Genomic DNA, 14,966 nt, shown 5'->3' with positions numbered 1-14,966 from the left:
CACTTAACACCCAAACACTGGAAATGGCAACTTCCAGACTCCTCTTATTTGGGATGGATTGGTTGAAACTACACTCATTTAGGAACTTTTAACACCAAGGCGATTCGCTAGTTGTGGGAAATACAAATCCTTAACACGTCAAAAATAAGCAATCGAGAAATGTTTTCAACATACCTCCTAGTACTTTTTATCTATTATTGGTAAACTAATCTACACCTCCAAAAAAGACCACTTAATTATCAGCACATCCATAGGCTGCACATATTGCATGTATGGTTTGCCGATATCTGGAGTCAGGGTGAGCAGACAATATGGTTATTATTTGATATGAGGCATGATTTTAGACACATCAGCCATTATTCTGCTTTCAGAAATCGATGATAATTATTAAATCTGCCTGTATGTAAGCTGTCTTAACAAAAACACGCGTTGCAAAAAGGGTGACATTGGATCTTTTGCCCACCAGTGAACTTTTGTAACGGGATAACCCAGATTTAAAAAAATCCTGTTCCTGCTTTTCACATCTTATAACTCTGGTCGGCAAGCTGGTTCTACCAAAGTTTGATTATTTACATTTACAATAACATCCCTAATTTTAGAAAGAACATGAAGCAATTCATAAATCCTGTCTCCAATGATTTCTCTATTTCTGTAAAGGTAGTGGGCCCAGTTTCTTCTGTCAGACAGAATATTTTTCCATCCAAAAAATATTTTGCCTATTTGACAAAATGTCAGAATTTATTTTTAAATATGTATAAATTTTAAGATCTGCACGGCTTAGTATAAGGGTGTAAAACATTTTCTTCGTAGAGCATTTTTTTTTTTTTTAAACTCAAATTACACCTGGGTTGTGTCGAACTCTGCATCAGCTTCAATGTTTTTAAATGAAACAGATGATGGGGGAGCAGATTTTACTCATCTCAATTTTCATGTTTTGCTATAATCATGATGTGAATGTGTTTCCTCACAGGCAGGGCTGCCATCAGAGGGGTACAGGGAGAACAGATTTATTAGGGGAGGGGGGCCTCCGCTGTGAATTAAGTTATGTAGCAGGCTTCATTTATAGGCAGCAGCAGCTGCTCCTGAGATGAGATGTTTGGAGGCCACCGCGCTGAATTAAGGAAGGCGACAGCGGGTTCCCCCTTGTAGGCAGCATGTCCGCTTCTACTTTAAGTCGGGGCTCCATGGGTACCTTCATTCGCTCAAGTCTCAGCCCCCCAGGTACAAATCTTCCCAAGAGAGGGGGCGCCCTACATGAAGCCACAATGCAGAGAGGCTCCCTGCAGCATCCCTGATGTCATGCAATTAATAATGTCACAACACTGTCGATGGAGAGAAGCGGAAAGGAGCCAGCAAGAAAACTACTGCAGGCGTTGGATAGAACAGGGGACTGTGGGCTACTGAAGAGAACGGGGGGAAAAAATGCAAATGCTGGGTAGAGGATAGTTTAAAAAGGAGTATGGAGTGAGAGAAAGAAAGAGGGGAGCTCTACTTTACATTTGTACTGGCCCGTCAATTCTGGTGGCAGCCCTGCTCTCAGGAATCACTAATCCTTGTTAGCCTCTGCCTCTTCTTCAAATTTATTGCATCTAAACGCAGAATAGATGGAACAGAACAACACTACCCCTATACATACCCCGACTCATCACCTATCCTGTCAACTTTTTAGACAGTCGTTTGCAGGTTGCATTTCACCTGCTGTGAACAGAGGTGCTTGTCTTTTACAGAACGCACCTGAAATACTTCTACAAGGGGAATATATATGTACTTCTGAAACTTGTATAGATTATTAATAAGCAAAGCAAGTGCACCATCTTGTCACTAGAGAAGCTTCATATAAAAGTTAGTTTATAACAAGCAAATTCCACAAAGCAAAATGCTTGCTTACATGCTCATGTCTGAAACTAAAATAAGGTATAATTTCTCTTCATTCAACGTATTGGCAGAAATTGGGCTCTTGGGTTGGGAGAACTGAAGAACAAACAATTCCATAATGAATTAATTTATATTACAAAATACACACAAATGTAGTTTTACATGAAGGAAGTCAGCATACTGTGACCCCCAATATATTTATTTTTATTCCAAAAAAATTCAATAACTAAAGCAAAAGAAAAATGTGTGCAGACATTCTGACGATTTGAACTGCAACACAGCTGGACACTTCTCTGTAAATACAGTGCCGATTGCCCCAGAATCAGAGGTCCTTCAGGTGGGTTAATGCCAATGGCAGATTGTTATAAGTGGTTATTACTGTTATTTATGAGCTGTAGTAAGCAAGTAACTGCTCATCTGTGGGCTTCAGTATCTTCTTTTCTGACATGTTTACCACCCAGCCAGGGGCAAGGCCAAAGAATATTTGTCGGGGGTCCTTGCGCGTACACAACATTTCATACAGTTCATCTTTGGTAATGTCAGGAAGGATGTAACCATATTTCTGAGCGAGGCGCTTCCTAGCGTCAGCGACTTTTATAGGATCTGCCAAATATCCACGACTTTCACCATCAGTATAATATTTCACCAGGTCTTCCGGTGGGAGCATTCGTTTGGGAATTGGTTTTCCACGCATAAAGAACGGGACTGGCTTACATAGAACATCTGCAAGGAGAAAAACGTTATTTTAGCAAAGACAGAATACATGAAATATTTAAAGATTAACAAAACCCTTATAGTTGGGTAGGTGGTTCAAAAGGCGGCAACACCCTTTATGTTAGACGTATTACTTAATTGAATAGTCAATGACAAAGTTTATGGGGTCTTTAGGGCAGCACGGTGGCTCAGTGGTTAGCACTTCTGCCTCATAGTGCTGGGGTCATGAGTTCAATTCCCGACCATGGCCTTATCTGTGAGGAGTTTGTATGTTTTCCCCGTATTTGCGTGGGTTTCCTCCGGGTGCTCCGGTTTCCTCCCACACTCCAAAAACATACTAGTAGGTTAATTGGCTGCTATTAAATTGCCCTTAGTCTATCTGTGTCTGTCTGTATGTTAGGGAATTTAGACTGTAAGCTCCAATGGGGCAGGGACTGATGTGAGCGAGTTCTCTGTACAGCGCTGCGGAATTAGTGGCGCTATATAAATAAATGGTGATAATTATGGGGTCAGAAAAATGGGAAATATGGAAAAACAAGTAAAATATTGCAACAACCACCTGCAAATCAAATGAATATATTGCCAGATACATCACAGAACTAACGTTATAAATTGATGGATGTTATAAATTGATGAGGATACCATTTTTCATATACATTAAACCTTTCCATAAAATAAGTCGCACAGATACTGTATCAATAGACAACGGTAAAGATACAGCACACATGAATACAACAAAACAGGCACGTGAATACATATTAAACATCACACCTGAATGGATAGTAATGAGCTAGCTATAACAGTAAGCAGAAATACAGGCATGCGAGTGAACAAACAGAAAACTCAGTATAAAAAAAGACGTCAGGGTTGTACAAGGTAGACAGACAGATGTGAGACAGAGTAGATAGAACCCTGCCTGTGAGAGCTTACTACAAAAAGGAAAAACACCAATTCAAAAATACTAATGTATGTTAATATAGAGAAACAAGCATAAATCAAATGTCTTTCACTTAAACATCCCTAACAATACACAGGAGAGCCTATCAAACCGGTTGTGCCAATAATCATCCACTATGAGCTCAAATAGGAAAATATACAGCCTGCTGAAGATAAATATGACAGATGAGAAAAATCATTGCACATCAATAAGCATATGTTACTAGCATTAGATGGTATAATAACACGAGAATATTTTAAACAAGAAAAATGAACAATTAAGTTACAGCTAGTTCAGTGGTTAAGACCCCGGCTTTGGGGAACATAGTTTATATTGCAACAACAGCATTATTTATTAGATGGTGTGTGGAAAGCTCAGTTGGATGGGGGATCTGGACACAGTTGTTGCCACAAAGCCAACTCTATTTCTAGACAGGAACCGTTTGCCCTGCGCATATTTCCAAACACGTTTTAATGCAAAAACATAAATATAAAAACTTACCAAGGCTCCGCGGATCATAATAACCAGTTGTAATAACACCACCATTTTTTTCAATGGCTGCAATTGCCAGCTCGGATGCCCACTGAACTTCTATGTTAACTTTAGCGCAAAACAGGTCAGCCCCCTAAAACAGTAAGAGGAAGTAAAAAACAGACTAGTTAACACATCACAGTAATATATTAGCATTTAATTGCAGAAAAACAGTTCACCTATCTTAAAGCCTCAAAAGCTTCATCACAGTGTTACATTTAACAGTGATTAGTCAAGTATATCAAGCAATATTTTGCATTAAAGAAAATTAAATAAATATCGCTCTGCATATGTCCAGAACTGGAGCATTCGTCAGAAAACGCAGCAATGTCCACTTGATTGCTGAGCGAAAAGGACTCTCGCAACGGCTTACGATTTTAGGCACGGAACGGAAGATAACAGGTTTATGCACAGTCAATTTACATTAAAGTCGGCCAAGCTCGAATGCACGCAGCAGCTTTCGATTCAAGCTTTGAGCATCCCAAAAGTACCTTTTTACTGTAGTATCACTTGCACCAGCTAAAGTTCTGGCAAAAGTGTTGATTACTAGTGATGATGCTCACATATGCATGCTGTAATGTGTTTGCAATAATGAGCAACTACATGTTATGTACAGTAGACATTAACAACATCAGGGTAAATGTATTGAATGAAAAGAAAAAAACAAAACTTTTTTTTTTTTTTTAATGTTTTTTCATTCATGACAATATTGTTAACAGGTGACAATCATTGAACACTTTTTTTTTTTTTTTTTTTACTGTGTGTTCTGCTGGAACTTCATATTCCACATATATAGTGGACGTATCCTGCAGTGTGCTGTCTGTCAATGCAGAGCACACCTAGACACATATTCAACAAGAGACGTATGTTCACATCTGCTTGTAGTTACAGACGTGCATATGACCGAATTACGTGCATAAAAAAAAACAACACAATTTACATTTTGCATGCCTTAATGAATCAGGCCCTCCGTATGTAGCTGTGCATTTGTGATGCATGTATGTGTACGTTTATACTGAGCTACTATGTACATTTGGAGCATTTGTCACTTATTTCTCTTTACATTCACATATGGGTGTTTAGCAACACAAGCTTGTCACTCAAAAATAAATAAAAGAAAAACGTTTCACATTAAAGTAGCCTACTAATTCATTACTAAAACATTACGCTACCTCCACCTAGTGGTGGGCCAGTGTCAGTCCCCCCTCTCCCCAATCACGTATATTCTAAAATGCAATACCTGGTTATGTGGTCTCATCCCCTAATAAACACACGCTAATTATCTCTTTTCACTATTCTTCCTCCACTTCACTCACTGTCCTGAGGTGCCACTTCTGCATACATACAAAATAAACGTATCAAAAAGATTATTGCAGCTTGTGAGCACAACTTTCAGGCACCGAATTAGTGACTTACATTATATACTTTTCCCTGTATATACACTTAAGCTATTTTAATTGCCCGATATTATATATTTTAATACAGGGCTGGGTTATTGTAATGAGATCACAGATCAGGCCCTCAGGCTTGCTAAAAACTTTTAACACTATTCCCCATTGTAACTAAACCAGTGTGCAGACTCATACATATAGTAAATAAAACAACGCTAATAAGTATTTATTCTAGTAAACAGTGTTTGGCTTATTCGTGCTTCGTGAGGACATCACCTTAGTATTCATTAAAACATTTTATATTATAAAGCATAATATTTCCCCATTAAATGCCCATAGTCTTCTCCATATTATTTACAGTAGGGTGCACATCACAGGTAAGCCAACTGTAGAGAGCTCCAGGTGCTGTGGAACTACAAATGTCAGCAAGTTCACTTTGAAGCTTTGCTTGTTCCAAACAAAAAAATTGTAAGTGTAATTATACCTCTTCCAGAAGCTGAACACCATAATCTCTCTTTAGCGGCTGTATAGTCACTCCCCTAGCATTAACCAGCTGTGTTACGTCAATAGGTTGCGAGGTGTCTACCCTTCCAAGGTCAATGAGGTACTGCAGCTTTTTCAAACTCAGGGGATGATATTGGCGCCGATAACTGGAGAAGAAACAGATTACGGCACTTAACACAAAAACTAATAAGTTCAGTACGATTATGTAAAATATTGTATACAAAGTGTAAAATTCCACAAAGAACTAAACTCCTACTGCAATACTCCCTCCTTCAGTAGCGCATGGCTTGGTGTCCCTTTGTCAGAACAACACCATTTGAGAGATACTTATCCACAAGCAGAAAATATTGCTTTATTGTGTTCAGGGGGCCAAGTGAAGGAGAGTTCAACACTGGAAATGACGGGGAGATGGAACACAAAATTCTCCCGGCCTACACCAACAAGTAAATCTGCAACTGAGCAGGTGCCAATAGCAGATTGTCTTACAAACTGTGAGGGGACTGTATTCCCAACCCTCTGCTCTCTGGGAGGATGGGGTGTAACGGTATCGTTTTCTCTCTGGGTGGAGTTCTTTCATTTACATGTTATCACAGTGCCATTTTATGGTCAAAATCATAAACAAAATCATATTTCTAGATTTTTAACTGTGTATAAAAAAACCTCCAAAATAGGATTGCTCAACAATGCCCCAACATGGCATATTATGGCTTCCAACTTCGTGAGGACTTCCATAACCTCTATCATGTCATTTATTAGTTTAATTACTTGAGTGTCGTCATAGGATAACAAAATCAATGTGGATCAAACATTTAGTTTTATTTTCATTCTACCTCGTATACAAGGTGAAGACACATGGTAACCCAATGTCACCTATAGGAGTCAAAGATGTTTACAATGGTGCAGCGAAATGAATGTACCTATTACTTGGGGTCAAAGACCAAATGACACAAGAGATGCAAACAATTAAGTTAATGAGACGCTCTGGTCTAGTCACATTTTGCAGCTTTGCTACGTAAAAAATTGCTAACCATTAGCTCAATAAGTTGCTTAATAGTAATCCATCTAGTGTTAATTGATGAATGGCAGTATGTAGTTGAATGGGCCAAGAAACAGGATTGATGTGCAGCAAGTATAAGACTTTGCCATTTAGACACTAAAAACAGCATCAAGAAACAGAATGCAGTGTATGTTCCACAAGGTAGAAAAAAAAAACTCAACACACTGAATTCTTAAATGGACGGAGAAACTCCTTTAACATAATGCTGTAATACATTACCCTGAGCAGTTACCCCAAGAATGCTGGACTGTATCTATAGGAACTGGAGGCAAAATGACATACTGGTATATAGATCATGCTGGTTAGCAGCTGCTCATAGCTACTGCTAAGCACAAGTTAATCAACTCTAAGATCAATGGTGATGTTAGAGAGAACACAAGGCAGGCACAGGGGAGGTTTGATGACTGTAGTACAACCATGGGGTTGGTTTTTGACCAGAGTAATCATCTCATGCATGTGGTCTAACATGTATTTCTTTATTGATCAAGAAAAAAATGCAATAAATAAAAAGAGATTTGTCATTTTCATGAAAGACAGCTAAAAATAATAGCTAGAGTATATTTCTGATCATGAGTATGGTATTGAATAAATTCCATAGAGTATTAACAGATTTACAGGCTTTGCAACAGTTATGTGGGACACTTTTTTAAGTGTCAAAAAAAAGCATTGAGTATGTTCTGTAAGTATGTTGAGAGAGAAGCTATTTTGTACTTGCCTGTGTCCCTCATTGAATCCATACTTAGGAATAACCAAGTAAAAAGGGGTCTGGCCACCCTCAAATCCTAAACGTGGTTTGTTTCCTCTCTGGGTCTCTCCTTTGTGGCCCCGACCACTTTTTTTACCCCCATGTCTGCCACGGCCTCTTTGCCTTTCCTTAAAATTAAAACAAATTATTAGTAGAGCATTGATAAGACACCAGTACACACAATACATTAAAATATCACAGTATATAATATACTTTGACACAAACATTACAACTTAGATTAAGGAAAGGTACCAGGAGCCCTCTAATAACTTTTAGGACTAGTTTCTACAGACTTCAATGCTTGCATGTTTTGTCTGGGTGCTTAAAAGATCCTGTTTGCTCCTAAATTGAATGGAGCAGCTCCCGAATTTTCAAAATAAATATATAAATTCCCCACAACTGGAATACACTTATATAATAGTCAAACCACTTATATTAACCTTTTACTGTTGGGAATGTAAAATTCAAAACTTTTGTGGGGAAGGAAACAGGTGTGTTCCCTGACACAAAGCAGTGAAATACCCTGTAAGTGAGCCTTCACCACCCCTTTAACTCTTTTTAAAAGTCCCCTACAATTAAATCTTGCAATGTTTCAATTTCACGGCTTTGCAAAGTGGTCCATCAATCCATGCACTCTGGAAGAAAACTATGCACACTTGTCCAATGAAAGGTGTGTAAGGTCCCAGTTGTGTATTTGATCTATAGTTTCACACTTTATCGGTTGGTAAACAACTTTAATGTCAGGGATAACATTTCCATGAATAAGTCTTCCAATGGGAGGATGGTCCCCATTAGACAGGGACAATTGGCATCCTTCCACTTAGGTATTGTAGGTTACTTAGACTTCTCATCACATATTTGGCAACTGCAATAACACAGACAAGGTCATAAAACACTAATTTCAAATACATCCGAGTTTTGTTTTTTTAAATACCAAAATATGTACACATTTGGGAAGGATATTTACATACTACACACATATACTTGTAGCTGCTAGGAAACTAGATGTATTAACCAGGAATTCACAGTAATTTATTACGCAGTTTTCTAACAATTGGTCATACAATAGAAAAAAGCAAAAACACATGTATTCAGCATTCATTTTGTCACTGGTGGTTATTGCTAGGAAGCAATAACATCCAAAAGTGACAAAACAAATTCACCAATTTACATAGAACATCAAGGTCACAATGGACAGATCTGAGGCACCACAGCAAGAATCGTTTTTATATATATATATATATATATATATATATATATATATATATATATATATATATCAGTATAAATATATATTTAACAGAGGCTCCAAAGTAGTCTTTTTCCAGTACAACATTTAACTAGATGCACTTTTACAGTGATAGTCAAAGTTTTGACATGAGCATACATTGATAGTCATGGCTTGCTTCATAACTATTGTAAAAATACATGTGTGTATGTATGTACAGTCCTCTTTCAGTTTATGCATGTCATTTCATATCCAAAGGCAACAATATTTAATTTAAAGTTTATTAAACAAACTATTAAAGCCCAGATAATGCAATTGGAAAATTAAGTGACAAGATCCAAATCATATACTAACAAGAAATAAGGTTGGCAGGTATGAGCTATTTAATGTAACCTTTTATACAGAGCAAGTGGCAATATTTTAAAATCGTTTTCAGGGACACTTTTTGCATCTACACATGCATTATACTGTTTGGCCAAGTATTTAAAACCCAGAACTGTCAACATAAATTAGGAACAACTGTCAAATGTTAGAATCTACTGTTTAGTGAGGCATAAGCAGAAAGACACAGAGGGATACAAGTGACATCTCTTCACTGGATAAATATTGTACATTCTGCAAGAACTATAGTGATATATGTCCACGGAGGAAAATCTTACTCTCTGCCTGGCTCCAGGATTAGGTCTCAGATTGGCCAAGGAAACCCGAGGCAGAGTTATTAACAGGTCTCCTGCCTTCTTTCCGCCGCTCCCGGAGGCCGCCATGTGTGCATTCTGAAGGACAGTCCAGACCACGTGATTCCGCTAGACAAACACATTCCCGGCTTCAAAGTCACACTTTACGGCCTCTACGCTACAGTGACAGGAAATAATTCCGCCATCTTTGTGTTGGGCATTACACAGTGGAAATAGAAAAAGAATTAGAATTAGAATTAGAAGAATGTAACATGCATGGTACGCTGAAGAACAAACACTACAAGGCTTAAAATAATTTTGACAGCCAATGCAGGACTTCATCCAAACATATTTATAGATATATATATATATAAACAGTATAATTTGGAAATATAATTTATCCTAACATAGGACAAGGGGGCTTATTTACTCGATGTCTATTTGACATTTTTTTTTAAAGTGTAAGTGTAACTAAAGTGTTTCATATGTTAAAACAAACGTTTCACACCAGAGACGTTTTTTTAAATATATGTTTGTTTCCTTCTTAACATGCAAACAGTAAAAGGTGAGTTCACCTCATCCACGATTCTGAAAATGCGGCTATAGGAGAGAGAGGAGTAGTGCTGGAAAGATTATTTAAATGCAAATTTAATATTTTATTTGTGTGAGTGCACATTTGGTCTTTACAATATAATAATACGCAGATTTGTATTTTTTGAGGATACACATAAAGATATTCTAGAGAGGAACTAATACACATTGTAAGTGTGTAAAGCTGTGCATTTTTTACACCTGGAAGTGGTTTTTTCACTTATGGATGTGTGCATGCATGTACACTTTATTATATATTTGTTACTTTATATAAAACAATTGATTTGAAGTTATTACACTGAATTTTAGATATTTTTTTTATTTCTATTTTTGGGGGGATCGTCATGAGTCTCTTAACTAAACTAAGAATACATAAGGATTAGTGACTTGAAGATTGATATTGCTATTGAAAACATCAAAGAACAGACTGTTCATTTTGATTGGGAATGTTTTCTTGCTCCTTATTTTCTGGATTTGAGCACCATTGATTGGCTCATCAGTGTGTGAGCTTGAAAGAAATTTTGTAGATGGGACACCTAAATTGCACAGGCTGCAATTGTCTTTTGTCACTATACAAATCCGCCACAATGCTTTTAAAATAGTATCTGGTGGTAGTGCGCCTTTTACTAAACGGATACACACACATGGCTGTGTGCACATAAACAACAAGCTTTTTATGAATATAGATGTACGCAAATAAATATTAAATTATTATGCTTGTTATACAGAGACACACGGTTTAAACAAACAAATTAATTCAAATATTTGATGGGACTTAACAGGGATGCAAAGCTGATTGTGAAGTGAAATTGCTAAGTAACAATGTCAATACAGATGGCTCTTTATCAGTAGCAATGCTTCTATGATTAAGAGGTAATCTCTTGCAGCAAGAAAAGTTAGTACCAAACTTTTCTAACCCTTTCCATTTGGTAATTAAATTGTTAGGGGCCAATTCAATTCAGAGCTGCACAGGATAATCTTCAATGTTGGGTACCGATGCACCCGAAAACATGCGCAACCCCTTAAAGTCTTATGTGTACATTATACCTGGGGTACCTCATATCATGTATGTGCTGGAAAAATAATTTAATACAGGTTAAGAAGAGATTACAGATGTGTACACACTGGAACTCCCATTCTAACCCATAAGTGATAAATAAGTCCTTGCATAATCATCTGTATAATAATGTTTGTTTGCTATATGTATGTGTATAAATATATATATATATATATATATATATATATATATATATATCAAAATAGTATTGTATCAATATAGAGAAGCATAATTTAGAAACCGCTAGTGCAGAGCTGTTACCATGCAAGGACTGACTGAGTGGAGTCATGCATGGATTTGCAGAAGAAAACTGTTTATTGCAGAGTAGACAAATCTTAATGGGTTAAGTGAACGTGTGATGCGATGTCATGTGTAATACATTTTTAAATCTCATATACAAAACTAATGATTGTGCACACTGACTGCAAAGATAGTTTAAGATATAGGACATCTTAAATATGTTATTATGCACTCACTATTTCCGTACACTGTTCCTAGATAGTGACATTAATTACCCACACGCTTCTCACACTTTTCCTTATAAAACGCACCTACTCCATTCCTTTCACCACGTTAGATAACATACAACCCTCACAGAGTTCTCTATACAATACTCAATGTATAAAACCCACAATCACAATGCAGATATACTGTATATGTATAAAATAGTATATTTTACTTATAGAACATTACAACATATCTTCAATAACAGAATCTTACACACTAAACATATATTAGTTCAACTTAAATTATACAATATCTATGTGAAGGACCATTAACTGCCATTACTGATCTCTTACTGAGTTTCACATATGATTCCTACTACCAGATGTATATTACAATTCCCTAGTATAATCCTTAGATCACTACAATACAGCATAGCACTCTAGTCACTAGTTCCCACAGTTTTCCTTTCTTAGAATAATCCTTATCCGAAAATACTACTGCGGACAATCAAACTTCACTTCTCCCATTACAGTTGTCCAGTACAACTTTATCGTACATAGTACAACTTAACAGAGCTCAATACAACTTCATTGAGCTTGGTACAACTTCCCAGTACAACTTCACCTTTCTAAGAACAACATCACAGTACAACTTCACTGAGTACAGTGCAACCTCACTGTATGCTGTAAAACTTAACTGTGGCCAGTAGATCTTCACTGTGCACATTACAACTTCCTGGTATAAATTAATTGTGCACAGTATAACTTCATTACAAACAGTACAACTTCTCTCACCCATGTCATACGCACATTATAACTCTAGTAGGCATGGTACAACTCCATTACACTGCTGAATCCTTTCTCTCTACATATAAATCTACAATATTCCTTAATCCATTACAATCTTTCCCATGTTTCCGTATCCCATACTGAGCCTTCCGTGTTTGTGTATACCCCATTATTCCTTGTGTTGGCCATGTGAAAAAGACAGAAACAGTGTGTTTTATAATTTTGTTAATCCTATTTCTGTGGGAGGATCCCTGTGCTGTACATTGAAATTTAAATTGTAATGGTATGTGTCTCAAACATGAGATTTTGGCAGTGTATTACTCTGCCAAATGTAATTAACATCAAGGGCATAACAATTGGGGGTGCAGGGAGTACAGGGCTATGGGGCCTAGAATTGACGGTAGCCCAACAATGGAGGGATTCACCCCCACACCCTCGAAGATCCCCATTGCTTACGAGGTCCCGCTCTGCTCTCAAAAGAGCAGAGTAGAAATGTCTTCTAAGAGCCGCATGCATATTGAGAGCATGGCTGGACCATGCCTGCTCAGAAAAGGTCCCCCGCTCAGCTCTAGTAGAAGCAGAGTGGGGGAGCCAGGAAGAATGATTTCATTGTGCCCCATCCCAAATTTTTCTATGGGGCTCAGTGATGCACTGTTCATAACGTGATTAACATCACCCAGTGGAGACAGGGAGACAGGGATTATTGTGACAGGTACTGAATAATTTAATACGTCATACCACCCAACTGTCTCTATTGTGACGGGATTTGCGGCCTGCAAATGGGGTGGGGCTTAATGGAAAGGTTTTTGAACAAATATTGTTATTTGTAGCAGAGTTTGGGAGTAACTGGGTGGCGCTTGGGGGGGGCTTATTTTATCCCGCTTTCTGATGCTGAATGTTGGGAGCTATGATACCTGTCATAATAAACCCTGCCCTCACACTTGGTGTTGTTAATTACCGTAATCTCTGGGTCAGAAATTCCCACTTATGAATATGCTGCCCCACACAATTTGTGCTATTCATAATGATCCCCAGGAAATATGAGCATTTTTGTGGTAAATGGGGAGCTGTGAAAATCCTGTGTATGCTCCTGACCTTTCTTAGTCAACACTTCCAACCCTCACAAACATTTATATTAACACTTTTATTATAATCCAGAAAAATGTTTTTAATCAGTGAAGTCATCTTTACCTCATTGCAGAATATTCAAAAGTTTGCAATTAGCACTGTCTGGGTGAACAAAATTGAAAATGTAAGGCTCATGCAGTCACAGCATTGCATTACCCCCGACCTGAAGATACAGTGCGTGGATTGTACAACATATTTTAAGACACCCTAAAGGCATAATTGATGTACCTGCCAAGGTATATTTCACTTGTCTAATTCCTTTAATCTTCTACAAGCAAAGTGACCAGTGAAGGTCACAAAGAATGAAACCCAGCCTTTACCTGTTCTACTTACTGAGACTTCATTTATAATGAAGTTTTTGTTTATATGACTACTAGGACTATCTGTTGTATATTTTTATATAAATATTAGTTTTGTGTGTATGCCCAGTAGGCCAATGCATGCTGTAAGCATGTATGTGTGTGTTGGTGGGAATGGTGTGTTAAACTTATTTCACTAAAGGGAGAACATTAGTTCCTGAGCAAATTTACAATTAATTTTTTAACATCATCATTGTCAAAAAAGGTAAAGTAGCTCTCGGGAATAAATGTGGTTAGACTGTCAAAATAAATGTGAATATAATGTTTGTAGTGATGAGTGATGAGCTAAATTACTGTGAATTTTTGCACAAATTGAATTTTGCAGCAGAACACGTAATTTTGCAGACGTTCTTGTGATACAATACGAGTTCAGCTTCTGGTTCTTCGTTTCACGGAATGTAAAGTTTATAGTCTATAAATAGAGCTTCTGCTGTGCATTGAGGGTGGGGTAGGTATGGGAACACTTGAGACCAAACTCCACCAATGAAACATGCAACATTTTGCTGACAAGTGTGTGATAAAGAACAAACGTGCAGGAAAATGTATTGTTTGCAACAACAAAAATGCAAACACAACAAAACTTTGATGTTCAATAGTCATCTATGCAGATAGTGTAAATAAATAGTATGTATTATCACACACATTACAGTACAAACTTTTAAACTGCACAGGCATCAATGTATGAAAATCTCATAAGCTTCATACTCACAAACCCTTACTCTATGTTATTATATTATTCTATGTATAATGTAATAATGACCCCTCCTCCTGTCCGATACTCCATTGATAAGTGGTTCCATATAAAAGCAACCCTCACTGTGTCATCAATGGTTAGCCTTGCCAATCAATCAAATGCAGTGCAAATGGTATTGAAATTGTGTCCAGCATTTCACTTGCCAGTCAGAGCTTGGAGAGGGGTCTTTATAAAAGACCTCCACTG

At 37.4% G+C, this 14,966-nt stretch overlaps 1 protein-coding gene across 1 annotated transcript in view; it reads right to left on the bottom strand.

Annotated features, from left to right (window-relative positions):
• Positions 1 to 2,031: 2,031 nt before the first annotated feature.
• MRPL15 (mitochondrial ribosomal protein L15) overlaps positions 2,032 to 14,966 on the bottom strand; it is a 35,525-nt gene continuing 22,590 nt past the window's right edge. Inside the window, exons 2-6 of the mRNA XM_075213520.1 lie at positions 9,642 to 9,862; positions 7,725 to 7,882; positions 5,933 to 6,098; positions 4,028 to 4,151; positions 2,032 to 2,598 (exon numbers count right to left, since the gene is read on the bottom strand). Coding sequence (XP_075069621.1) covers positions 2,261 to 2,598; positions 4,028 to 4,151; positions 5,933 to 6,098; positions 7,725 to 7,882; positions 9,642 to 9,746 — 891 coding nt within the window. The 5' untranslated portion in view covers positions 9,747 to 9,862 and the 3' untranslated portion in view covers positions 2,032 to 2,260. The remainder of the gene's footprint in view (positions 2,599 to 4,027; positions 4,152 to 5,932; positions 6,099 to 7,724; positions 7,883 to 9,641; positions 9,863 to 14,966) is intronic.

The sequence above is a fragment of the Mixophyes fleayi genome, chromosome 5, assembly GCF_038048845.1.
Source record: "Mixophyes fleayi isolate aMixFle1 chromosome 5, aMixFle1.hap1, whole genome shotgun sequence".
Classification (NCBI taxonomy): domain Eukaryota; kingdom Metazoa; phylum Chordata; class Amphibia; order Anura; family Limnodynastidae; genus Mixophyes; species Mixophyes fleayi.
The sequence above is the reverse complement of the archived record's forward strand: the minus strand, read 5'-3'. Positions and strand labels throughout refer to the sequence as shown.